The sequence below is a fragment of the Cariama cristata genome, unplaced genomic scaffold, assembly GCF_000690535.1.
Source record: "Cariama cristata isolate BGI_N322 unplaced genomic scaffold, ASM69053v1 scaffold1961, whole genome shotgun sequence".
Classification (NCBI taxonomy): Eukaryota; Metazoa; Chordata; class Aves; order Cariamiformes; family Cariamidae; genus Cariama; species Cariama cristata.
Window position 1 is genome coordinate 298,630 of NW_009599730.1, and position 25,038 is coordinate 323,667.

At 41.6% G+C, this 25,038-nt stretch overlaps 1 protein-coding gene across 1 annotated transcript in view; it reads left to right on the forward strand.

Annotated features, from left to right (window-relative positions):
• The window catches only part of LOC104168986 (protein sidekick-1), a gene marked incomplete at both ends in the record, with an annotated part of 245,870 nt that extends 220,988 nt beyond the window's left edge, over positions 1 to 24,882 (forward strand). The window contains 7 exons of the mRNA XM_009709783.1: positions 1,351 to 1,449; positions 9,487 to 9,681; positions 13,764 to 13,965; positions 15,997 to 16,100; positions 17,826 to 17,896; positions 22,790 to 22,925; positions 24,823 to 24,882. Of these exons, the coding sequence (XP_009708085.1) occupies positions 1,351 to 1,449; positions 9,487 to 9,681; positions 13,764 to 13,965; positions 15,997 to 16,100; positions 17,826 to 17,896; positions 22,790 to 22,925; positions 24,823 to 24,882 (867 nt within the window). The remainder of the gene's footprint in view (positions 1 to 1,350; positions 1,450 to 9,486; positions 9,682 to 13,763; positions 13,966 to 15,996; positions 16,101 to 17,825; positions 17,897 to 22,789; positions 22,926 to 24,822) is intronic.
• Positions 24,883 to 25,038: the final 156 nt, after the last annotated feature.

Sequence of the window (25,038 nt, forward strand, 5' to 3'; positions counted from 1 at the left end):
TAGAAATTTAGTTCAACTCTTCAAATATTTTTGGCTTTGCAGATGCAAAAGTTACGTTTAGTTTCATTACCTTTTCAGTATTAAATGAGGGTTAATACCAGTGCAGAGGCTTCTGTTTCTTACTCCCAATGAAGATGAACACAAAAAAAAAAAAAAAAGATTTCTCTTTTTTCATCAAAATCTTTTCACAATAGTAATGGAATAAACATTGGTTTCTACAAACAACTTCATTACGGTAATTTGGTTGGGCTGAAAGCACATTCAGACTTCTGGCTTAACAAGACATTTTCTGTGGAGTGCAAGGAAGGAGTAAGAGCATGCAGGGACTGGGACGGGGACGGGAACAGGGACAGCAGCTTGCTGACATTTTTTAGCCATTTTCTCAGCATACTGCCTGTGTGAGGACTTGGCTTTTCTTTGAAAGGAAACAAAAAGAAATTACTGTTAGCAGAACTCTGCAGGGAGGGAAAAAGCACTCACTGAAGTGTAGATATCAGACTATGATGAGAAATATTTAAAACTGTTTTAGATAACTCCATTATATAGCAGTTGCCTCCTTAAATGCGTGTTGGCAAATGATACAAATTGTTCTTCCATCTCCATATCCCTGACGTAAATATGTTGTGTCTCCTCTGGGCTCTACTTAATTAAAAGTATCATCAGGGGTGTAATGCAGGTGGAATTTGTGCTGAAGGGGAAATTTTGCAGATGCTAATGTATGAATTAGCATCTCCTCACCTTGTGAACCTGGGATGGTCAGTGCAGCCATCAGCCATCTGTATTAATGTGCATCTCACCTGCCTCAGGTTCTCCTGCTCAGACCTAAGTATTTAGAATGCACATGTAAAATCAGAAGGCAATTCAAAGCTGGTGCTGATGTCCGAGAGAGGAGATATTATTCAATTCCAACAGGTATGAAGTGGATTAAGCTGACATATAACTCTCTGTAAAGCAGCTTAGTGACTTGCTTCATAGCATGTAATCAGTTACGAAGCGGTGATGCGGCTGGCTCGTGGGGACTCCTCGCTGCGCTGCTGGGAGATAACTCTCGCAAGCGTCAGAGCTCCTTTGTCAGAGCATCCTACTAAACGCATTTCACAGGTGCCGTAAAACACTGTAGGGTGCACTGGTTCTGTGTCGTGTTTGGTGTCCGTGGGTGCTGGAGGCATTTGACCATAGACAGGATTCCTCAGAATACATGTGTATCATGTACGTCCATAGGCTCTCCTAACCGTCTACTTATCATTGGTGAGATACAGCTTGGGCTGCCTTCTATGCAAGGCAAGCAGAAAATCTGTCACTCCGCTGGCATGCAACGCGTGCTAGCACTATCTCCATTTTTCTTTCCAGCGCCTGGGCCACCTGTGAGGCTGGTGTTCCCCGAGGTGAGGCTGACATCTGTACGGATTGTTTGGCAGCCGCCGGAGGAGCCCAACGGAGTTATTCTGGGTAAGAGGGAGAGGGAAACCCAGGGCTGGGAGGAGAGGGCTGGAGACCAGAGTGAGCGGTGGCTGCTGGGTTTTCCTTCCCCTTGTACATCGGATTAGAAACCACACATAAGCAAATGTGTGGCTAAAGAAAAGAAAATATGTTGGTGTCAGCTGAGAGACATAGTACCCCATGGTGAGGAGGAAAAGTCTGCCCGGCTGCATGGTGTGTGTTTTCCTGAGCCAGAATTACGTGTCATTCATGGCACTGTGTTTGAATTGTCATCTCTTCTCATCTGCATTTGGGTTTTCTAACTGGTTTGACTGGCTGTTGGGCAAACTGCCTGTAGAACTGCAGCAGGGGAGAGCTGGATTTTCCCCTCCTTCCCCCCACTCGCCTTTGCCGGGCATGCCCAACGTTTCAGTTTCATGTGTGCTTCCATTTTATTACTTCCTTTGTATAATACTGTATGGCAGGTTGCAAGGAGTTAAATCATATTTGGCTTTTCATCAAGGGAGGCAGCAAGGTATGACAGGAATTTGTGAACAACCTTCTTATCTTCCTGCTCTCATAACTCTTGGGTTGCCTCTGCAATATGTACACCAGCCACTACTTTTACTTAAAATGTGAACACTTTTACAATGTAAGAATCCATTCTTGCCTCTAAAATCAAAGTAGCTAATAGTTACCCAGCACTTTTGTGTTTTCTGCTGATGTTAAACACATTTTACAGTAGTTCTAGCTGGTGAGTAAAGATTTGCCTCAGTTGTGAAAAGAGGAGCAAAAGTTTTTGGGTTTTGTTTAGTTCTCAGTCTGCCAGGCCTTTCTGCTTCTAGTTTCACTGCATTCATTCAGGCTGGCGTGTAGTCTTTTAGCAATATTACCTAAAGCCTTCATTGCTGGGCTGGAGCATGCCTACTTCAAATGCTACTGCGATGGTGGCATTCCCTTTAAATAAAGGACCGGTCTTGCATTGCATTTAAATCTTGAATCAAGAGCTCCAAGTGTTTGCTCAGGTGCATAGTTTCCCAAAGTGATCCTGACACCTGAAGATGCGGGGAAAACATCAAATGGGATCCGAAGGCAGACACTGCAGGGATTTTCTGAGCATGAGAAAGAGTCCGTGTGAAGCTTGGCAGCGATTAGCTGTCAGAGACACATCCACGCAGGGTTTCTCTGCAGCTCGAGAAAGCTTGGCTTCCAGGTTGTCTTGTGGGTTTGATTTGTTGCTTTTTTTTAAGGAACTGTGTGCCCTAGAACTTGCACTCAGTAGAGGCTGGGATTTGAATCACAGGATATGGTTAAGGAGAAAAAAAATCATTTGATGGAAGTGATGAGAAAGTACAAAAGAGATTTTGCTCTCCCAACTGTGTTCTAATGTCTCATGTTGTTGTGCTTTGTCAGCCGCCTTTGCTGAAGTTGCAAGCTCGACGGAGTAGGAACTCTCTTTTATTTTGTCTTTGCAGCGTGCTTTGTGTAATGCATCCCCTTCTCAGTTGTTCTTACTCATTGCCACTACGTTGATGATAGAATCATATAAATGCAGGATTGGAAGGCAAGGGAAAGGATGTCCCTTAAAGAATGCTTGGCATGCTCAACATGTAGACTGCTGTTTCCGATGTCTTGCACAGTCCATTCCCGGTAGCACATCCCAGAATACTCGATACTGTCCTGACTTGAGTTTTTTGCAACAGTAATGATGTAACTAAGTAGGTTTATGACCTGCTATTAATTCGTACCCTTTTTGTGCAGTACACTTCCAGGTCAGTCAGTCCCTCTTTTATATGTACATTAAGCTTTTAATTTGTAAGAGTGATAATTCGCAGGTGCCTTTATTGAATTTCATCTTACTGATTCCAGACTGTCTCTCCTCATTATCAAGATCACTTTAAATGACACTCTTGTCCTCTGAAGTGCACACAGCCACTCACAATTTGGTTTCATTTTTGGAGTTTGCAAGTAGCCTGGGAATTCCATCAGCCAGGTCATAAATGAAAAAATTCAACAGAACCAGACTCATTCATGAAGTCTCATGAGAGCTTACTTGATATGAATATGTCCTCCCAGTTTGTTAGCAAACTATTGATAACAACATTTTTACTTCTTTTTTTTTTTTAAGTATTCAAGTCAAAATGTGTAATATTTTTCTTAGATTCAGCTTCTCTTGTTTGCTTTTGATGGGCCTTTCTGCAACCATATTAAAGCCTTACTTAAAGTCAACACAGATCATATCTACTCTTTCCAGCTGGCCAATTACACTATCAAAATGGAAAATAGATTATTTACTATTTATTATTTGCTCCAGACAAATACATACTGGCTATTCCTTGGCACATTATTATCCTCATGGATTTATATGTTGGCTCTTCCCACCCCCCCACCCCCCCCGATTTTTCTGGGTATTGAACTTTAGCTTGATTTGTCCATAATTCCTCTGGTCAATCTTTCCCCATTTTAAAAGACAGGGTGATCTCTTTACTCCTCTGTAACATTCTGGGATGTCACCTGTCCTCCACAGGTTCTTGAAGATAATCACTAATTATTTGGAGGTGGCTCCAGCTAGTCATATAACCACTGCGGGGCAAATTTCATTGGGCCGTTCTGACTTGATTGCATCTAGCTTAACTAAATATTGGTTAACTTGTTCTCTATTCTAGCCTACATCCCTACTTATATTGTTGTCAGTTTTAATTTGTGTTAAGTATCTAGTCAGCATCAACTTTTTGTGTGTGTGTGCGAAAATGAAGCATCGGAGGTGTCGGCCTTCCGTTCTTTTTTTCTTGCCTGTCTTGTGCTCATCTTTTCTTCCCACTAGTTGACCTGTCCTCCTCTGTCTCTCGATTTTCTAATGTATTTATAAAATCTTTCTCGTTGCCTTTGATGCTCTTTAAGTTATAACTCACTTTGCACTTTAGCTGTTCTGATTTTGTCCCTACATGCTCGTGCTGTCTATTTATACAGTCCCTTAGACATGTGTCCTGTTTTAACTTTTTGTCCAATTCAGTTTTGATTTTCAGGTCATTAGTGAGCTCTGAATGCAAACATATTGGCCTCTTAACATCTTTTGTCTGCATTGGGATAGTTGTACCTTTTTTTTTTTTCTCTCTTTTAAAACTGTCAGCTAACCTGAATTCCTTTTTCCCTTAGAATTCCTTCCCAGGGGGACGTTACCTGCCAGTTCCCCCCATCCACCTCTTTGAAGTCCATTGTCTTTATTCAACAGTTCTCACTCCTTTATTTTTTTGGTAGTAGAAATATTGAAGTAGTTAGCTGCCAATGTCAGAGAGAAAAAGTAAAAATTGCTCGTGCTGGGTACTTCTGTGATCTTTCCTAAGAGAGGTGTGCTTCAACAAATAGATAAAAAACAATGTGTAGCATTCTAAGTAAAGGTTGCAAGTTTATTTTTTTTCCTGTACACATTGTAAACCTCTTTACTGTAATGAACTTTCAAAACACCGTTGTAACCCTCACAGTCAAGTGCACTGAAGTGGAGCTGTTGGAAAAAAGAAGTTAACATAATTTTGCACAGTGCCCTTCTATTCACTAGTGGCATTGGAAAGAAAAAAATACTTGCTTTGCAAGAGCAATTTATATTCAGACCCCTTGAACCAATGTTCCTGCTCTGCTAGCTTTGTCCTCAGAGTATACAAGCACCTTTGCAGCTAACATTTTTGTAATCTATATCAAAACATGTTCTAGAATTTCACAGAGAGATTAGCAGGATGAAATACTGGCAGGCATCAAGAGCAAAAACCACTTGTTTGTTTGTTTGTTTAAATATTTTACTGTGGAAGACTGCTAAGTATTTCCATTTCTCCTTTTGGGAATGTTACACTAACCATCTGAGGCTTCACTCTGTCTTCTTTTCTGCACTCGGTTCAGCTAGCGCCCAACATAGTTCCTTCAAATACTATTAAAGAAAAATGATGTATTAATGTGCATATATGCACTTCTAGCTATGAGTTTCCCCTGAAAACAAGAGCTCAACCCGCATCCTTCCAGGCCCTGGTTAGTATTCCTTATGGTATCCTTGTATTTAGCATTTACCTGAAGCTTATTGCAAAAGAGTGTAAGAACTCCACTGAGAAATAGAACCAAAATTGGATGTAATCCATGTTTGCAAATTCATATTTTGATCCTAGACTGCATTTGCACACCCGCTGGCCCTTAAACAGATAAGCAGTAAAATAAACAAACTGGATTGCTGCTCCACTAGACAGACCGTAACCTCCCAATATTATTTGGCTTTCCCTAAGTTCTGTGACAAATTAATAAGTGTTTGTATCTCTGCTGCACCATGGCCTGCATGAATGGGTGCTGTCAGTTCTGAAGGGCTTTGTATGGTGATGAGCTTGAAAGCTTTTTTATATTCATGGTGTGTTGTCATCTTCCTGCCTGTTTGCTTTGGGGAATCCACTGGTTGTGTTACAATGACCTAACTTTTAACAGGCAGTTCAGACTGTTGCCACTTATTGAGTTCAGAAAGCGTAGCTCATGAAACTGCTTGCAGTTGTGCAAAAAATACTTAAAAAGATGCTAATGCAAAAAATAAGCCTAGTTTAATGAATAAATAAACTCCTGAAGAGTTGATCTTTCAGGGCTGGTTGTTTTTAGCGTGTGCTGTTTTGGCCTGGTGAACGGCAGAGCTCCCAGTAGCAGAAGAAATTTGGGATCTGACACTATATGGGGGGAAAAAAAAATATATATCTTCTTATTGATCATTTAGATACTTCATATTCTGTAAGATATTCCTTTCCCAAAAAAAGTTTGCCCTGATCACCTTTTAAAGATTTTACTTTCATTCATAACCTTTGATTTTTTATTTTTTATTTTTAAATCTAAGATATCTGCAACATCTTTTTGTTGTAATCTAGTAAGGGAAGGAAGCTTCCTTATTCCTTCACTGCAGCAATTGCAGTTATTGCCTCTTATAGCCCTTGAGCATACATTAATTTCTCTTTGAACACTTTCCATTTACCTCTATTGATTTGCCTCGTTTGATTTCACTTAACATTTCCTGTCTTCTCCCATCCCTTGTTACTGAAATTCGTCAACTTAATAACTGTATCTTTTTGATCTTGCGTTAGCCCTAATTATTACCCAAGCTGTAGTTTAAATACTGTGTCTTCTGTGTCACTCAGAAAAAGGAAAAGTGTTGCTTTTTATGCCAGTATGTATCCCGGCTGTCCCAAACTGGCTAATAGGAGGTGATGTAGGGGATCGAAATGAAGATACTGGGTATCTCTCAGGTAGCACTAAGAGAGAGCTGAGTTCAGATGCAGAGGTTGGATATGTACCTTTGAATCAGACCAAGGGAAGTGTTGAGTTTCTGAGGAAATCTGTAAAGGTGACAGCTCTGGTTGTGTAAACTCTGCCTGAGATATCCAGGAAAATAGATATTTACCCAGACTGTCAGCCAACACGGCAGATGTAGGAGAGGACAGTGAGGGCTGATACTGTTTTTCACAGGGATGCATTGAAAGGGTGTTTGTGGAGCCTGTCAGAGAGACAGGCCGTGACAAGTGATTTCTTCTTTCTCATGGCTAAATTATTTTTTACACTAGCCAAGGATCCACTCTTGTGTAAGTTACTGTAATGGCCCAGATATGTATGTGCTCCTTTGCCTAATCTGAGCGTGTTTGTAATTGGCTTTCCAGCATGAGTACCACCATTTAGCAGTAAATACTTATCTTTCTATTCCCTCCTTACATTTTAACTACACTTTATATTTTACAAAGGTTTAGAAAAGAGAGGAAATTGCTCAACAGAGATATGTCCCAGATACCATACTTATCTTTTAATAACTAGATAAATCAACTTTTCTATTCTTTTAATATTCTCTGTTTCCTTCCAGGTCTTATTCTTTACGTATTATGTCTCTTTATCAAACTTCTTTAGCCATCTTTAGTTGCTTCTTCCTTCACCTCTCCTACTGTAAAAGTTTCCCCAGTGCTTTTCTTGACTATTTTTCCCCCTTAGTAAGATCCTGCACCAGGGTTTTCACTCCCACATTCTTCATGTCTATATAAACAAAAAGGATTGATGTTCTTTCTCCCCATTGCTATCTGACTTTCTGTGGACTTTAAAGATCAAAATATTATAGTATTAAAGGTACAGAAATACTTTGGTGAAATATATTGGACCAGTAATTGGAGAGCTGGTGCCTTGGGTAAAAGGAGGTAGTTTGCAGGTGGAAAAATGAAATGTTCAAAGTGTAAGACCCTAAGACTTTGCTGGGGTCTGAGCACACTCAGGAGCTCTGAAGGATGAGACCACTTTTTATCTCATCATCTAATGCTATCCATCCAGCTGTGAAAGCGTTGCTGTGGGAACATGCCTGACACCCCGATGGCTGCGGCGTGCGGGGGTACTCCAGGCAGCGCGGGGGGAGCCCGCTGGGGCGCTGGGAGCCTTGCGCTGCTGATGCCCGTTTTCAAACGTGGGTGCCCAGAGCATGTTAAGGCACTTGAGTGAATCGGCTCTGTCCCAAAATCTGTTTGTAACCACAGCCTCTGGGAGCTTGGGCTGAAGTCACAGGTGCTCAGAAAAGCCAAGTCACTCTTCGAGGTGTCGGTGCAATCCAATTCGTTCCATGTGAGGCGGCTATGGCTGTTGCCCGACATCCCCTGGCACCTGCCGAAGAGAAAACAACAAGGAAATGCTGGTGCATTGTCAACAGCACTATGAGAGTCGGCACACCGAAATTAATACCATCTGTATCCCAATTAAATTCCACTGTTTGTGACAGCGTGCACCACATCCAAGTATGGCATTCATTCAAGCTCTGTTTGTGCCTTTTCTGTGAGTGGGCATGTGGCAATTGTTGCGTATGCACAGTGGGAAATAAATGTCATTGATTTTGTCTAATAGCCACAGGTAAGATAAAACTCTCGGTTTTCATGCACTGACCTTCACGAATGAAGCACGCCAGGTTGGGCTCCCCTTGTTCTTGTTACAGCCAAAATGTGGTGGGAGTTCAAGCTCTAACTGGGTTATTAATTCCAAGAGAAGGAGATGGTCTCAGGTGCTGCAGACCCCTTTGTCATTCAGAAGATGAGCAGAGGGTTGGCAGAATCATGTCATGACTTTTTTGTTTTCAGCTGGGTTGATTTGGATTTGTTGGCTGCCCTCTGCCCTGTGTAACTCCATGAAGCGTTTACTCATACAACTGTATTCAGCTTGGGCAATAAAGCCCCACACCAGTTCTGGTATTAATTGATTTTGGAAGTCAGCAGCTGGACTGAAAGCTACTGTCGAGCTCCAGAAGTGAGAGCCGGATTCAATTGCTGGGTTTACAGAATGAATTTGAACATTTGGCAGATCCTCTTTGGGGGACAGTTGTTGCTAGCGATGCGTGAGAACGCTGGAAGCCCTCCTTTGCACTGTTGGATCATTAATAATACAGGCTAAACTGTGAACTCCTAATTGTCAGGCAGGTTGGAATGGGGGTTATCACTTACAGGCTTCAACAAAATTGATTATAAGTGCTGTGTGGTTGAAGCAGGACCTCACAGCTTGCAGGCTTCTTCCTTGGGCTGTGGGCAAGGGCAGCAGTGGTGAACGACAGAAGGAGGATGCTTTTATTGGCAGTTCTGGCACTCGCTGTACGGTTACAGGGGAGCGGGAGAGCTGAGAAAAAGGCACGGGCAAAAAGCAGGAGCAAACCTTTACGTGAGCAGTATGAAGCCTGTATGAAAGAGACTGTTGTCTCATCAGGTGACAATAATTGCACAACTCTGTTCCTTTGCCTTTCCAAAAAGGTACCGGTATGCTCAGGAAAGATTAAACTGGTTTTGTATCTTGTTGGTGTGAAAGATGGAAAGTGAAATCGGTTTCATGGCAGGAAATACTCAGTAGAGCCTGGTGTGTGCCCCAGGGTCAGGGCCTGTCTGGGGGAGGGCTGCCATATAGCAGCTTTATAGCGCTAAAGGAAGGAAATTACTTTGTTCTGCTCTCAGATAAATAATTATGATAAACTAATCGTTTTGGTGCTCTTTTGTCCCTGCTAGAAAAAAATCCTAACTCTTTTTCTCTCTGTGGTTGATGCTGTGATTTCAGGGTATCAGATCGCCTACCGTCTGGCCAGCAGCAGCCCTAACAAGTTCACGACGGTGGAGGTTGGCTCAACAGTCAGGCAGTTTACTGCCACGGATCTCACCCCTGAGTCAGCATACATCTTTCGGACATCTGCCAAGACCAGGCAGGGCTGGGGGGAGCCTCTGGAAGCCACAGTGATCACAACAGAAAAAAGAGGTAATGCTTGCAGCCACAGGTTGAGGTACTTTCTGTTGCTTGCCTTGGAGCCTGTGCTGCACTTAGGGGAATTTTAATAACAGGCTACAACCTGTACACCTCTTCCTTCTCACCCCGTAAACCTGCCCCAAACCATAGCAAGATCATGATTTGAGAAACCTGGTGAGCAAGACAGGCTTTTATGAGACACAGTTCTTCTAACCTGCCAGGCTCTCCGAGATTGATTTTTCTGTCAGTTGCTATATTGGCCATATGCAGCCTCCTTCTGCAGTCAGATCTTTTTTCCAGCTCTCTCGTTTTCTAGAAAGATTGCGATCTTAAGAAAGTGAGTGATGGATGATTATATTGATTAGGGAACGCAAAATGAGAGGCGGTGATGTTGCAGGATTTCTCCACAGCTCCTCCATTGTACCTCAGTCCTGACCTAATGTGTTAGTAATTACTCTGTCTTTTCAGTGCCGCACTCTCGAGCAGAGGGTTTGCATCTGGATTGCCCAGAATTTTTCCGCTTCTTGCATCAGCCATAAAATGGTTATCTGCATTCTGAATCTCCACTCAAATTCTGTTCTGTAGGGAACCTACTTGAAGAAAGCAGGAGTTACATGTGTATAAATGAATGTATACACATGAAATGTGTATAAAAGATGCTTAGATACCAAACGTGAAAAGACATAAAAGGTATTACGGAATCTGCTCTGCATCATTGCTTGTTTCTAATGCTTTGGCTGAAGTCACTGCTCGATTCTGCAGTCTTAGAACAGTTCTCTAGAGCTACCAGTTAGAAATTTTTTTTTTTCTACTTGTGAGTGAAGATTTTTTTTTTTTTTTAAATTCAGAGCTAACAAGAGAATGTATTGGTAGAGAACAAGAGTGAAGGTTTTCCTCTGGTCTTGTACCGTATGCCATGTTCCACTGCAAAGCATGTATCTAATCCCTTGAGCTGGCAAAGTCAAAACTAGCTAGGGTAACTTTACCAGCATCACTGCATTTTGTGCCACCTGTCGCTCTGACCCATTGTGCTGTCTGGATATTGGTCTTTAAGAAATCTTCTCCCTCAAAAATTAAAACCATGCAACTTCTGTGATTAACAAAAATCACAGTTCAGAGAGAAGCACACTTCAGCAGGTAACTAGGGCAGACTTCCATAGATGTCTTTCAACTATTGTTAGCACTTTTGCATGTGCTTGTGTGCCTGATCTTGGCTCTTGCTCAAGTCTTGCGCTGTAGTACAACCAATTATATTTACTTGTAGTTCTTAAAATGTGCCTACTAAGCAATCTCTTGTTTTAAGTCCTTTCCGCACCTTGCAAATCATTTAGTGCAAGAGTAAGAATTTCCTATGCTATTTGCCCACAATGTCTTCCTTATTATTTTCCTATAACACTTCTAAGAAGAGAGGACATTGGCCTGACGTTCAACCACCAGCAGTGAGAACCTGTGGTGTGCGTTTTAACTACTTCTATCCTGTCTGGTTGGTGTTAAAACTCCCACCAGCATAGCTCTTCAGGTCATGTAGGGCCTTCCCGGTGCATAATAGTGCAGTACTCAGGGAAAGAAACTAGAGCTGTATTAGGAAACTTAAAGTACCTCTGCTAAAGATACTGTCCATCAAAGAGATGTATCAGCTCAAGGTTTCTTCCACCCCTGTCTGATTGCTATCAAAGTGGAAGTTTAAAGTCCAACATGTGGAAGTTTCAGACAAACCTACCATGCCCAATAAAGTGAATACTCAAAACTTCAGCGCCTCTCCTTTTCAATAAAATGTGCTCAGCTTTCCCAGACCGTGCACAAGCTGTGCCTGGATACACAATAGCTCAAGGCAGAACTCCTAGCTCCGCCGCAGGAACAACGATCCCTCGTTGCTATCAATGCTTTAGGGTTATCTTGAAAAGACAAGTAATATAAAATGAACCCTTTCTCTTTTTAATGGATGGCTCTGCAGTGTCTCTATGCATGCTATGGAACCGAGTCTCAAGGCACTGAGAGCTGAGGTGATCCCATATGTAAAGTGTAGAGAGAAAAATGTGTGATCTCCCATCAGCACGGTTGACATGAGGAGATGATAAAGAAATTTGTCTGGTGTAGCTATTCTGCTAACAAGCAAATAAACAAACAAACTTGAAACTTGTATACATGACAATAAATATTCTAGAGTGAAAAGATATTTAATTTCCATTCATAAAAAATGCATTTAATGTCCTTGATACTAAGGTAGGCAGGCAAAAAAATTCACTTGAAAATTAGCAAAATTAGTCACTCTTGTCCTTTAAATTCCTTGGATAATCTCAATATAAATCTTTACATTTTACAATGATACCTGTGATTTACAGCTCCCAAGTTGTGTTGTGGCTGTATTCTCTGGAGGTTCTTCTGTAGTGCTTTAGATCTACATAGTGGTGTGATACCCTTCAGAGTAGCCAACACCAGTGATCAGGGCGGAACTGAGTCAGAAGATGTAGCAGGAAATTAAAAGTAGTCCGTTGAGTCATATGACCTGGCCTTACATTCTTGCATGAACAGATCACTTTAGCATTTGCTTGTGGCTAAACTCCCATAAATAAACTCTTTGTCCTAAGGTTTTTGTACAAACAGTCAGGAAGTATATTTTGCAATACAGGAGATTTTAAGATCTCCCATTAGCAGCAGAAGGAAACCCGATCATCAGAGACTGACTGCAAGATCTAACCTGCCCAAAACTGCAAGCTGGTTAAAGTTTATCAGCAGAGAGTATTAAATCCCTGCACGACACTCGCTTCCTCTGATAGAATAACCCTGCATACCTGTCTCAGCCTGTCAGTGTAAGGCATTGACCTTTTGCATTGTATTCCGGCTCGCAGGCTGCTGGCACCGAGGGCTTCCTACAGCTAATAGCTTACAAATCTTTGGGCACCGATGTCAGCACGAGCGTGCTGCAGAGAAATGCCAAAACAGATAGGAAATGGTTTTAGGGGATGGCAGGGAAATGAAGTGCTTGCCATACAGAGCTGTGAGGAAGCAGGCAGGCAGAGGTGCATTTATGGAAACAAGTGCTGATGAAGTTGAATTGAATTGCTTCTCAAAAGCAAGTCACCGCGGTGTCTCCAATCAATTTCTGCTTTATTACATGCCACACATTTTAATCAGAATCAATAATCTTCATGATAAACAATTAAACAATTATTCCTCACTCTATAGAGTTTCTCTATTGAAATCGATGGAGTGCGGAGACATAGTGATGGGAAAGGAGATCTATACTGAAACGGTTGGGGACTGGCATGCTTATACCTGCATTACCATTCCCTGCCTCATCTAAAAGGTGTACGGTTAATTACTCTGGAGAGATCTCCTTCAGCATTGGCGCAGGCTGGTTTGACTTTGCAGGTTCAAGGTTAGTGGGTATGAAGGGAAGAACTGGGGAGGTCTGGAAGTGAACTGCAACCAGTACTCAAGCCCCAGCTCTGCATTATCTCCAAGCTGGGGTTTGGAAGCAGCAGCAGGAGCTGCTGATGGTTCCCAGTTCCTTGCCAGAGAGAGCTGGTGCAGGAATTCAGTATCAGCTGTAAGTCGTGCGCTTGGACTCTGCTACACTGCAGCCTGTTCCAGCTCATCCCTTCCTCATGCCTCGACTGGGGAGCAGCTGGTGGAAGAGGATGCTACATAGCACAAAGAGAACGTAGTCCCGTGGTAGTAAGTAGTAAGCACAGGTTAAAAAGTGAACTAGTTTACAGGCAAATTCTATCAAAAGAGCAATTGCAGCTGGAAGAATAGCTGAATTGCATTAAAGATTTCTTTGGTTTGCTTGGCTGCTGGTCCTAATGATTCTTCCTTAACCTGCCAGGCTAAGACCCAGCCAAGTTTGAGGCGTGTTGCTACGAAGGTGTATATTCAATGGTGACCTTTCGTGCAGGGAGAGAAGAATCAGTTTTACTACTCCTCTTTGCAGTAAAAGGTTAAGGAATGGGATGGCTTGTATACTTCATGAGGCAAACCCAAAAGTTCAACCTCCTGTGGCACTACCACTATGAAAATCTGATCAGGCTGTCAAATTTTAAGTTAGCTTGAATTTCCTCTCAAAACGGGATGAAATTATGATTTAATTGCAGAACGACCAGCACCTCCCAGACAGGTGATGACCCCCCAGAGTGATGTGTCGTCACGGAGTTTGCTGTTGAAGTGGGTCCCTGGAAGTGATGGATCTTCACCAATACGATATTTTACAGTGCAAGTGCGAGAACTGCCAAATGGAGACTGGCAAACCTACTCCTCTTCCATCAGCCACGAGGCAACATCCTGCATTATTGAAAGGTACCATATGATCCCAGGCTAGCATAGAAATTCCCACACTTTCCACTTCCAACAGTTAGGAAACCAAAGCAAGGATCACTCAGCTTTACAGTCTTTTGGGGGGAGAGATGTTAAGTGAGGTCACCGCTCCCATTTTAGAGGTGGTGTTACGAACAGCAGTTGGGAGATTTGCTGAAGGTCATGCAATAAATCTAATTAAAGTTGGATTGCAGTGCAACTTTTTGAAGCCCTTCCTGAAAGCTCAGCACCGTAGATAAAGCTAGTCAGGCTAAACCGTACGTAGCTACACAATGCTCTGTAAAATACTACTAGTTAAAAATCCTTTCAGCAGTGACTGATGTTAAAATCCACTCTCAATGCTGCATTGCAATTATCTCTGTATAAGCTTTTCCAGATGAAATGAGAACCATTTTTATCTGTGTTTTCCATACTGAAGTTTATAGATAGCATCAGAATGTTTAAACTTTGTTATTCAGGCTTCATTATATCCTCAGTGATGCCGTTGTAATTAAAGTCCTTGTAATATCTGTGAAAGCAATTGAATGTCTATGAGAAGGTACTTGTTTTGCTGTCCATTTCCTCTGTTGATCAGCTAGTACAAATCAGATAATTTCTAAAAGGCCACGAGCTTATGGAGAATCAAGTATTCAAAGCATTCAGATAAAGATTTTTCAGGTCTGTTATAAAAAGATCAGTGGCTGTGGTATACGGCAGCTCACTGGTCATGTGCCGGAAGATAAAGATACGTGGCTATCCTTCCATCTAACTGTCCAGAAAAATGAAAACTTGGCAATTATAGGTACAAACATAGACCTGATTCATTGACCTTGGAGGTGTTACACCAACCCTAAATTATACCCAGTATCTTTCCAGTTGAAACCTGTAAAATCAAGGAAACCAACTATGTCATTTAGACTTGACATGGGCATTACTGAAAACAAAAGATCAAGAAAGATGATTCAAATTATTCAAGTTGCTGTAGGTAAGTAACAGCGTCCTAATAGGGTGGCACTACTGAAAAACATTCCTTCTCCTTGCTAAAAGCATTTTCCTGTGAAAATCCAGAAGAGTAGTACATGCATGATACAAGAGTGCTGCCCAACAGAATGCATTATCCCTTGATGTTTAATCATTCCTTACAAGTAACTTTACTTGGGTTTGTAGTCAGTGTTGTATCTGCCGGCTGATGGCTAGACACTACCAATTAATTAGCTAAATCCCCCGTAACTTGCAGCTCTGCATTTCTAGCCTCCGCATGTGACCCAAAAGGCAGCCTCCCCCACTCCTTCCCCTGCCAAGTCAAGACAGAAGCAGCTTTGCGGAGGTTATGTCAGCTGGAAATCACTCTTTGCATATCTTAAAGCACTGCAAAGATAAAAGAGCTGCAGGGAACCTGTTGTTACTGTCTTTATTAAATAATCCAGGTAATAGCATTAATTTGAAATTCAGTAGGTTAAAACACACTGATCAAATGGTATGGTCTAGAGGATTAGTCAGAAGGCTGGTGCTCTGAATTCCAGTGCCTGCTGCGCGCTGGATGACCCTGGGCACCTTACCTGCCTCCTCTCTACCTGTCATCCCCATCTGTGCACGGAGGATGAGCTGACCCACGGAGCTGTTTTGAGGATATCTCAGGCAAAGCACCTTGAAAGCCAGGTTTTGCATAACCATGCAAAACTCAAATAACAGCACATTTTGTCCTTTCCGACAAGCCCTCGTTGTAGGCTGCTCCATGAACTGCAACTTCGTGGCTGTTTTCTGGAGCCTGATTCAGCTATGAATCCATGCATGTTTTCAGGAACTCGGGCCAATGGAAATCTGAGAAGATGCTGATGGCAGCAAGGGTGCAAACAGCCCCACGTCATGAGGAAACTGCAGGAGGCTGCAAAGAAAAGGGAATGTGGAGAAGAGGCAAACTGCTCAATGACTTTAGTTGCCATTGGGCAGGTTCTCTGTAGAGGCTTGTTCTAAGGCAAGTTGTGACGATGTATGGAGATTTCATCCCTCAGCCTTATTTTTTACATTCCACAGCTTGAACCCGTTCACCTCTTACAAACTGCGAGTGAAAGCAACCAACGACATCGGAGACAGTGACTTCAGTGCGGAGACGGAGGCGGTCACAACTCTGCAGGATGGTAAGTGAGGAGGAGAGGCATCGCCGTGGGATGGGCGCTCCCCAGTGCTCCTGGGTTTGCTGGACCCACTGCAATGTGTTCTCCACTGGGATTGTGGAGTGAAAACTCAACATCCAATGCAATTTTGTTCACAGGAGACTGATACAGGTAGTAATGAGATGTGGCGGAATTAATAACAGGCAGCCTTAAGTGTCCTGCTGTGCCCTCTGATAATGAATCATACTTTCAGGAGTCTCAAAATGGAATTAAACTCCGTTTCATTGGCTTCCAAACTCTGCACTAACCATTATCTTTGCAGAAATTGAATAATTTACAAGAGATCATTAAAAATAAATGTAGAACCATGCATACATTTGAAAAAGTTTCTTCAATTGTTTTCACTCACAAGCCACATCAGTCTGCAATATGGCAAAATTGCTGAGGTGTAAGTAGGAAAGAGTATGAAGCTCCTGGAAACATGAGCATTTAATCCTGCAGATGAGGGCTAATAAACTGTGAATGACATTGACAAGGTTTTTATTTTTAGCCTTAGAGATCAGCTTCTAATTCCTTGATTGTATAAAGTCAATGCCTGAATGCAGAAGTAGCTCTGATGTCTTGAATGGAGAAAGGAACACTGCGAAGAGTGAAAAAGCATCAGTATTTACCCTTAGCCTGGGAAATGGGGTAATACTGGGATACATGTATGTATATATGGTGCTAGGAAATAGCCAGTATTTCACACAGCTCAAGGACTGAGTAGTTAAGTATGGCACTGAGATACAAAACTAAGAAACAATTTTGCAAAGGATGTTTAAAGAATGTGATCTTGAAAACAGAAAAACGGGACAGAGCTCAGGAGTATCCTAAGTTAAACAAGAACCCATGTAATACTTGAATAATGTGCCTAGCAGCCTTTTAAAGACATCCTGACTCTCCACCTTCCTGAGCAACAGCTGCTGTATCGATGCAGGTTTTAACTGGTACTAATGAGGCAGCACTGACTCACTGTTTCAGAATCGAAAATTTTATTTTCAGTTCTCTTTGAATTTAGCTACAGTGAATCCAGAGTTGTGCTTGGCCTCCTGACAATACAATGGGGAAAACTGAGAAAGCTTCTTAGCTCCTTAGCAAACCGAACATTTATTCTGCTGAGCAAACCTGGTGCTGCCGCTAGAGCATTGCGCTGTGGAGGGCTGTCAGCTCCTGATAAGCCTTCCCTTCTTCCCATTTCAACTGCTATAGTGTGCGTGTATGTGCTGTAGGCCATGGGCACAGAAATGGGTTAACCCATGGTAAATCAAGCTGTCCTCACTAAAATAATCTGTGACTATGAGACACAGACTCTAAAAACAAGGTAGGTTTGCCCCAGCTGTGGCAAAAATATCATGGAAAATTTGGGAGTACACTTTTAAGTACATATGTAGCTGGTTTAACTTTCTTTCAGATGTGTATCCAGTTGTTCGTGAGCAGCTGACATGCTGCAGCTTCCTCCAGATTTGTGCCCTCCACTTTGCTCTTGTTCCTGCTCAAGTTGCCAAGGCCACAGGTAGAGCAAGGGATGTACAAGAAGTGGTTGGCTTCTGCCTGGATTGCAATATTCACATCTACCGCGTTGCTTTTGAGACCCATCACATAGTAACTGGGATAGAAGATTTTTTTAGAAAGAGAATTTTAATGAATAAGTTGCCTATTTTCTCCCCTGTTGCTATAGCTGCTTTGGTTACCTTTTTTTTTCTTGTTTAGTTCCAGGTGAACCACCCAGTTCTGTGTTAGTAACTCCCCACACGACCTCATCTGTCCTGGTGCAGTGGCAGGTAGGTAAAGTGCAAAATGTTGATGTTTCTCAAACGATATTTTGGTTGCTTTGTCTTGTTGGCCTTAATGGTACGTTGCAAGAGATGTTTTCCTGAGCTGGAACTATTGTGGTAAAGTTGAAGGACTGCAGCTACTTCCTTTTTTTCCTGACCTAGGCATATGTTTTAGCGATGGATGGAAATTTCTGGCAGTTGTGTTTACTTTGTGCCCCATGAGAGAAAGCTTGGGAAGTAAAGGAGTTTCTGTAGTGATGCCCAAGATCATTACTTGTACAGATTCTCCCATCCTTTTATTGATATCGATAGACGTACGTCTTTACATTGGAAACATTCAACAGAGTGCAGCGTTGGTAAAGATCAGGTAATCAAAACCTCGCTTTTGTTCTCATTGCGTGCTGCCTCCTTCAGCTGCTGAAATAATCAGAAGCGTATACGGTACCTGAGATCCTACTCCTACCTTTGAGGAACACCACTTGCCCTTTTGTCTCTTTGAGGGCTAAAAATTGAGATTTGTTCAGAGAAAAGAAAGCAAGTTTCAGCTCTCCGTAATATCTCTGAGTTGGATGTGAAAGTATTCATGCCAAGTCTGCATTTTATACAGGCATTTCCTCTGCCTTCCTTTATCTTTCAATACTGGCCTCCTGGGAGATGCTGGAACATTATGTGACCTGGTGCCTGAGGCTTCTTTTTGCAGAGTGAGCATTAATAGAGGGAACCCAGTGGGGTACTGCACGTTATCCGTAACCTCTCCTGGAAAGCCTCTGCCCACCCTGCTCCCGAGACAACGTCCCACAAACATAATAAGGATAACTTTGGACAGATTGCATTATAATGAAAAATGTACATTTGCGTTTACAGTACAGATGGGGCTCCTTGCATTTTTGGAAAAAAATATATGTGTGAGGGTCTGTTTATTGCTATGCAGCAGCACTTCAAAAATATGCCTGGCTGTACTGCTGGGTTGCTGGCCCAAGTTCATGCAGCATAATACTAAGCAACAACATTGCTTCCAGCATGTTGAACAAATAGAAGACATGCTGAACAGTTTTACCAAAGGAATTATGGAGAGATGTAAATCTACTACCCCACCTACGAATCAAGCCCACAGTGAAGAGAAAAAGGTATACAAAGAGGATGTGAGGCATGAGGTACCGCAGAAACAAACATTCCCCCAATTGACTGATTATTGGTGTGTAGTTAATGTGAAATAGGTGGTTGTTTAGGTAATTGGATGCTTTTTATTTCATGAAAATGAAATGGGTTTGTTGTGCCAGAGCCATCTCAAGGGAGTTGTGGGCGATTATATGTCATTACTACATGTATATTAATAGGTCCTGGTAATTCAGCCGTACTATATTTTTCAAATAAACAAAAATCTTCAAGTCCCACAATAGCCTCCAATTAAGAGGAAGTTTCACAGCAGTGTCTAAGAAATAATGTAAACTGAAAACAGCAGTCAAGCTAAATGGGAGAGTGGATTTCCAAGCAAAGCTAAATTTTTAACTTTGAGCTGTGTTAATAATTCACAAAACAAACTCTAGATGCACTATTCGTGCTTTCAGCTGCTTGGTCCAATCAGTCCATTATTTTTAAATTTAAAGTAGGAAGAAAATAAGTAATTTCCATTGAGGTCTGTTGTATCAATAATGCAAGGTTATTTCAAATGTTCTGGAGGGTATTACAGTTAACATCAGGATCATGTACTGTTCTGCTTCTACCTTAGAGATAACAATTATTCAAACTTACATTTTAGTCCTTTTTTTTTTTTTTTAATTTTTAAACAGCACAAAAATGTTTCTCTTACTTCTGTACAACATTATGGGCTGCCACTCATAATCATTTTACCTATTTCAGCAGATCCCTCAGGCCTTTCTACAAAATCCTAAATAATCCATTACATCAAAAGCAGAGTTTTGTCCATGAAAGACAGATAGGAAGAGGAAGACCTGACCTTTTAGCAGAGTACCCTTTTCAGGAAAGAATCATCATTTCCATGGCAAGGAGAAAGACAGTTTTCAAGTCATTTATTTTCTAAGCTTTCCTGTCCTAAATGTAAAGGAAGGAAAAACATTGAGAATCACATGAAAGCATAAGGAAACAATGTTTGCTATCAACAAATCACAGCTGTACCGCAATGAGGAATCAAGCTTTATCTGTTAGGCTGTTATATGGCAGAGCATGGAGTAATAGTCTCTTTCTCAGCTTCAGCAGTGTTTTTCTTTTAAGGTTCTGTAGGATATTCCACCTCAATTTTTTTTTTTAAAATTGAAAAAAAATTATTAATAGTTAAAATAGGAAAAGACATTGAATCTTTCCACGAGCACCTTCCCTCTAGGTAATAATTAGCTGAAATACGAATCTATGTAACGTCCACAGTATTTTTTTCCTTGCGTGAAGTTTATTTCCATATTGGATCGGCTTTGTTTTCTTGCAGCCTCTCTCCTCCTTTGTGGTGATGCGCTCAAGTTGTGATGCACTTCCTTTACCCTTTCGCTGCAGAAGGCAGTCCTCAGGCTGTGAGTCCTCCCTGCCAGCACAGAAGGAGCCAAGGACACTGCCGTGCTGTGGAGACCTTCTCTGCTAGGGCACCGGCAGGGCTAAAGCAACTTCAGTATACTATGGAAAACAAATGGGGAAAGTTGGAAGATTGGAAAAGAAAAAAGAAAAAAAAAAAAAATCATGATAGATACACTAGTAACTCCCAGTAAACCGTATCTCATCTTCTCCACTTTGCAGAGGAGAATGTTTCAGCTGATCCATGAGCGATCGTCATCAGGCAGCCCTGGAGAAGGCTGTTGCTTTTTTTTGGTCTGTTTGCTCAATCCCTTGGACAGGGGGCTTGATCTGAGACTGGGAAAGGCTGTTGTACAAGAGGTTATTTTATTTGCCTTGTAACATGGAGTCTGAGAGGGAATATGATTGCCCTTTTTAAAATACATCACAGGAATAAACACCCCATAGGGAGAAGAACAATTTAACCCAAAAGGCAATGTTAGCACAGGAACAAATGGTTATAAGCTAGCTATGAATTATTTAGATTAGAAATTAAATGAAGGTTTCTAACCGCCCAAGCAGTGAGGCTTGAAACAGCTTTCCAACAGGAATACTGGGAAGCAGAAAAATCAGCTTGTTTTCTGGTGGAGATTGCTCTGTTTGTGAAAAGGACTTTAAGAAGCTGACTTTCTGCAGTCTTGAGGGCCTAGTCCCGATGATTCTTGAGGTCCCTCACAATCCTATGTTCCTAGATCATTCTGTAACGCAGATGCTAAATAATAGTGAAAGGTGGTCAGAGCTTCTGCAAAGGATGGAGCACAATAATGAGCATGAGACAATGATGGATGAGGTCCTCCAACCATGCAGAGCAAGTACAGCAACATCTTGGGACTATTTGGATTGCTTTCAGCAGGCTCTGCACAGGATAAGTGCAAAAGAAGGCGGCTTCTTGCCAGAGCAGTTTCTCCTCCTTTCCTGGTAGCTGTGTAGCTTTCTTACACTGGTTCACATAATTTTCTTTTTTGGTTTCCATAAACTGCAATCCTTCTATTTAATTCCTTTAGCCCTGACTCAAAGCAAAGTCCTTTGCACTGAGACAGGACAGCCCTCTCTTTCCTCTTCCCATCATAATGAAGTAATAGAAAATTCTTGTCATTTCTGGAAGCAGAATGCTAGGTTATTACCAAATATCTTCCTCCTTTCCTGTAAAAATATTCTTTCTTTCTTCAATAAAATTACTTGTGGTGTTACCTTCTATTGTGACAGCATTTCACACCAGCTGTTAATTTCTCCACAATGGACAGAAGATTTTCCTTAGTAAAGTTCTCAAGACTGCTAGGATTCTTTCTGGATTAAAGGCGAGATCATCATTAAAATCCTTTTCATTTATGCTTTCAGCCCCTTAAATTTCAGTACAAGAATCTTTAGAAGATAAATGGCTCAGGGGCGTCATTTCTTCTCTGCAATTCTTAGCCTGTATTAGACTCATGAAAGTAATTTTTTTTCCAAATATGAAGAATCCCTTTGCTTGTCTCTTTTTAAGCAAGCCATTCAGACAGAAATCTCCTTTTCGGTGTACTGCCTGTGTATCTGTATCTGAAAGAAGATGTGAGGGGCTGCTGAAGAATCCTTGCTGAGGTACTATGTCTTTGAGCATCTTCCAGCATGTTGCAGAAGAAAAAAAAACTCAAATCTGAGCCAGCCCAACGGCCATTCATACCATACTGCTCCAAGCTGTTATGGAGGAGACCTGGGTTTGCCTGTGGGACTGCACCTATGCAACACACCAGGGTCCATCATACTGTGACTCCTCTCTAAATGCCTCTCTGAGGCTGTTAGTCCTATTCTCATCTTCCTAATTAAAGCCAGAATGCACCAATTCTTCGTTATTTTCTCATCAGTCTTTCAGTAAAATAATGCCAAATGAAGAATGTTCCATGAAGGGTCCCCAAGGAAAATAGCCACTAAAGAAATTCTGTCTTTTACAAAATAATTTATTTCTTTTCATCTCGGAAGAAGTGAAATACTGTTTTGCTGTTCCACTGTTGGTGGCCAGCAACATGTGTTTTCAGGGACATGCTTATTTATATTCTTTATCACACAAGAGTTTCTGTGGACCAAGAAGAAAAGGAGCTTAGCTCTTAGTGTAGTCCATCAGGTGTCAATTTGTAAGTAAAGAGCCTTTTGTAATTGCCGCAGCTGACTGAAATCATCAAAGTTGCCTTTAACTTGTGTTTTTCAAATTGCACAACCTTTGACCTGTATATTATTAAAGGCTATTTTCACCAGAGCACACTGTGTCCCTTCACACAGGACCGATGTCAGCTGCTGCCCATTGCAATGAATGCTTGCTGCAACACACATCTTAACAAGTCCGTTCTTACTGTGAATGTTTTTCAGCCACCCAAAGTTGAGAGTCTAAATGGCTTGCTGTTGGGATACCGGATCTACTATCGGGAGCTGGATTACGACACTGGATCTGGAGTAGAATCCAAAACCATCCAGAACCCTTCAGCTTTAAGAGCAGAGCTCACACGTAAGCCTGTGTTTTGGACCCTATAATATCCTAAAATGGCAATCTGTCATTATACCAGACACTATATGCCCTCTTGCCCCATGAAAATAACACACAATTGTGTCTAAGAATCCTAGGGATAATTTAGCTTTTACACAATCAAGGTGAAGATGCTGAAAAATGCTAATAACTTCTGTCTGATCAGCATCGTTCGTAATGGTACATGCTAATCTATGCCAGCGTGCTTGAATTGATGTTCTGTCCCCCATGTATCCTCTGATTTCCTACTTTCTGCTACCTCCATTTCCTGATTACCCTGGTATACTTTGTTCTGCCATCAGACAGAAAAGAGAGACACTTCATTTTCCTCAGCTGGGAACCTTTTTCTTTCTTGCTATTTTTTAATAGTTTTTATAATTGACATTTTGTTTTTCTTTTTGCAGTATAAGAAGACAGCTGAGGAGAAATTTTAAATAGAGTTTTTGCAATTTCAGAGTGCTTGTCCCTATTTTGGAAGAATATAGCAAAAATGAGCAAGAATTTTAAGGCACATGCTTGCCATGTTAGTCGCTGGGGTTTTTGGCTCACATGGAAAGAAGGTATAGAGGGAGAGGAATAATAGAAAGATTAAAAGGATTTTTAGACAAAGGCTAGAAAGGAAATCAAAGGGAAGAATAGGCAGAATAAGATGATGGGATGCAAAGATGTGAGCACTCAGTAGCCTGACAGATATGGTCCAGCAATGAGACATGCTCACAGAGGGATCAGCTTTTGTCCTGTTTGATGTCAGTGGAATATTCAGAATAAGATAATACTCACTCTAAGAGCAGCAGAATAGGGTTGAGTGAGACTCTTTTAATATCTTACATCATCTTCCATGTTTCCCTGAACCCGTAAAAGTGGTTTCTACGAAAGCAAGTGTGAATTTTGTGGGGGTGTGGAAAAAGAGGATGCTTTAAATACAACATGAGCACTGAACTCTGACCTCACTTAGATGGTCAGTACTGAATGAGACTTCTCAGACTGTGCAGAGGTTTAACCAGGGCAGAGTAGGGAGGTAAAGCTCATATAGATGTAGGTATGCATGAGTGTTTTTTTCGAGAGAAAAGTTGAATGACTGACTGTATATATTATCATGAAATAATGACTTTGGATGCTCTCTAGTCTCACAAGCCAGGGAGCCTGTGAAGCCTACCAGTTTCCTCTCTTCCCTCTTCTTGGCTGGCCTTGCAGCTGTCTTCCTAATAGCTGTAGAGTAGAAAAACCGTGCTGTACTTCTCCAGGGAGTCAAGAGAGAGAAAGGGGTGGAGACAAGTGTATTTTAGGAGAAATTTCCCTCTTTCTCCTCATAATCTGACAATTCTTACCTTACAACACCTCTGTTCCTCACTGACCTTCGGCTTTGCACAGCTTAACATATTATTAGAATTCACTCACAGCAGGACTACTGAATTCTAGAAGTGAAACTGTGGGAAATGTAACACACATTTAAAGAAAGAGGTCCTGTCCTATTGTAAGCGTTCGCTCTTTGTGGCCCATCTTTACCCTGCAGCTCTTCAGGTTTTGAATTTTGCACATTGAGAAACAAGGATGTAATACAGCGTTGAGAGTTTCCCCCCTAGAAATTGTTTCGGTTTTACTCATTTGTTCTATTTAATCTAGGAGTCAGAACATTTCTGTGTTGTGTATTTGTGAGATTCTCTGTTTGAGGAGGAAATGAAACAGCCCCGTGCGAGTGAGGTGCTTTTGATGTGCTATGAGAGTGTGATGTGATTTTATTGCCCTTCAAGGTATAGTCCTAAAGCTCGAACTGTGTATGTGTGTGCTGCATCATTTGCCTCTGTCTCTGCTTTACATCATTTGCAATAACTATTTCCTTGCACTGTAACAAGCTTTCTGCTTTGCTTACCCTGAATAGCCCAAAGCAGCTTCAAGACAGTGAACAGCAGCTCTGCATTAACGACGTATGAATTAACACGTAAGTGCACATTGCCTTTAGATGAGACTCTTTGTAATGGCTCAAAATACACTATAGGCAAACTCCTATGGTTCTCCTCAGTGGATCTAGCAGAAATCAACACAGATTAATGATTCTGCTTTCTTGAGTTTCTTTTTCTTTAAGCTTTTGCTTTCC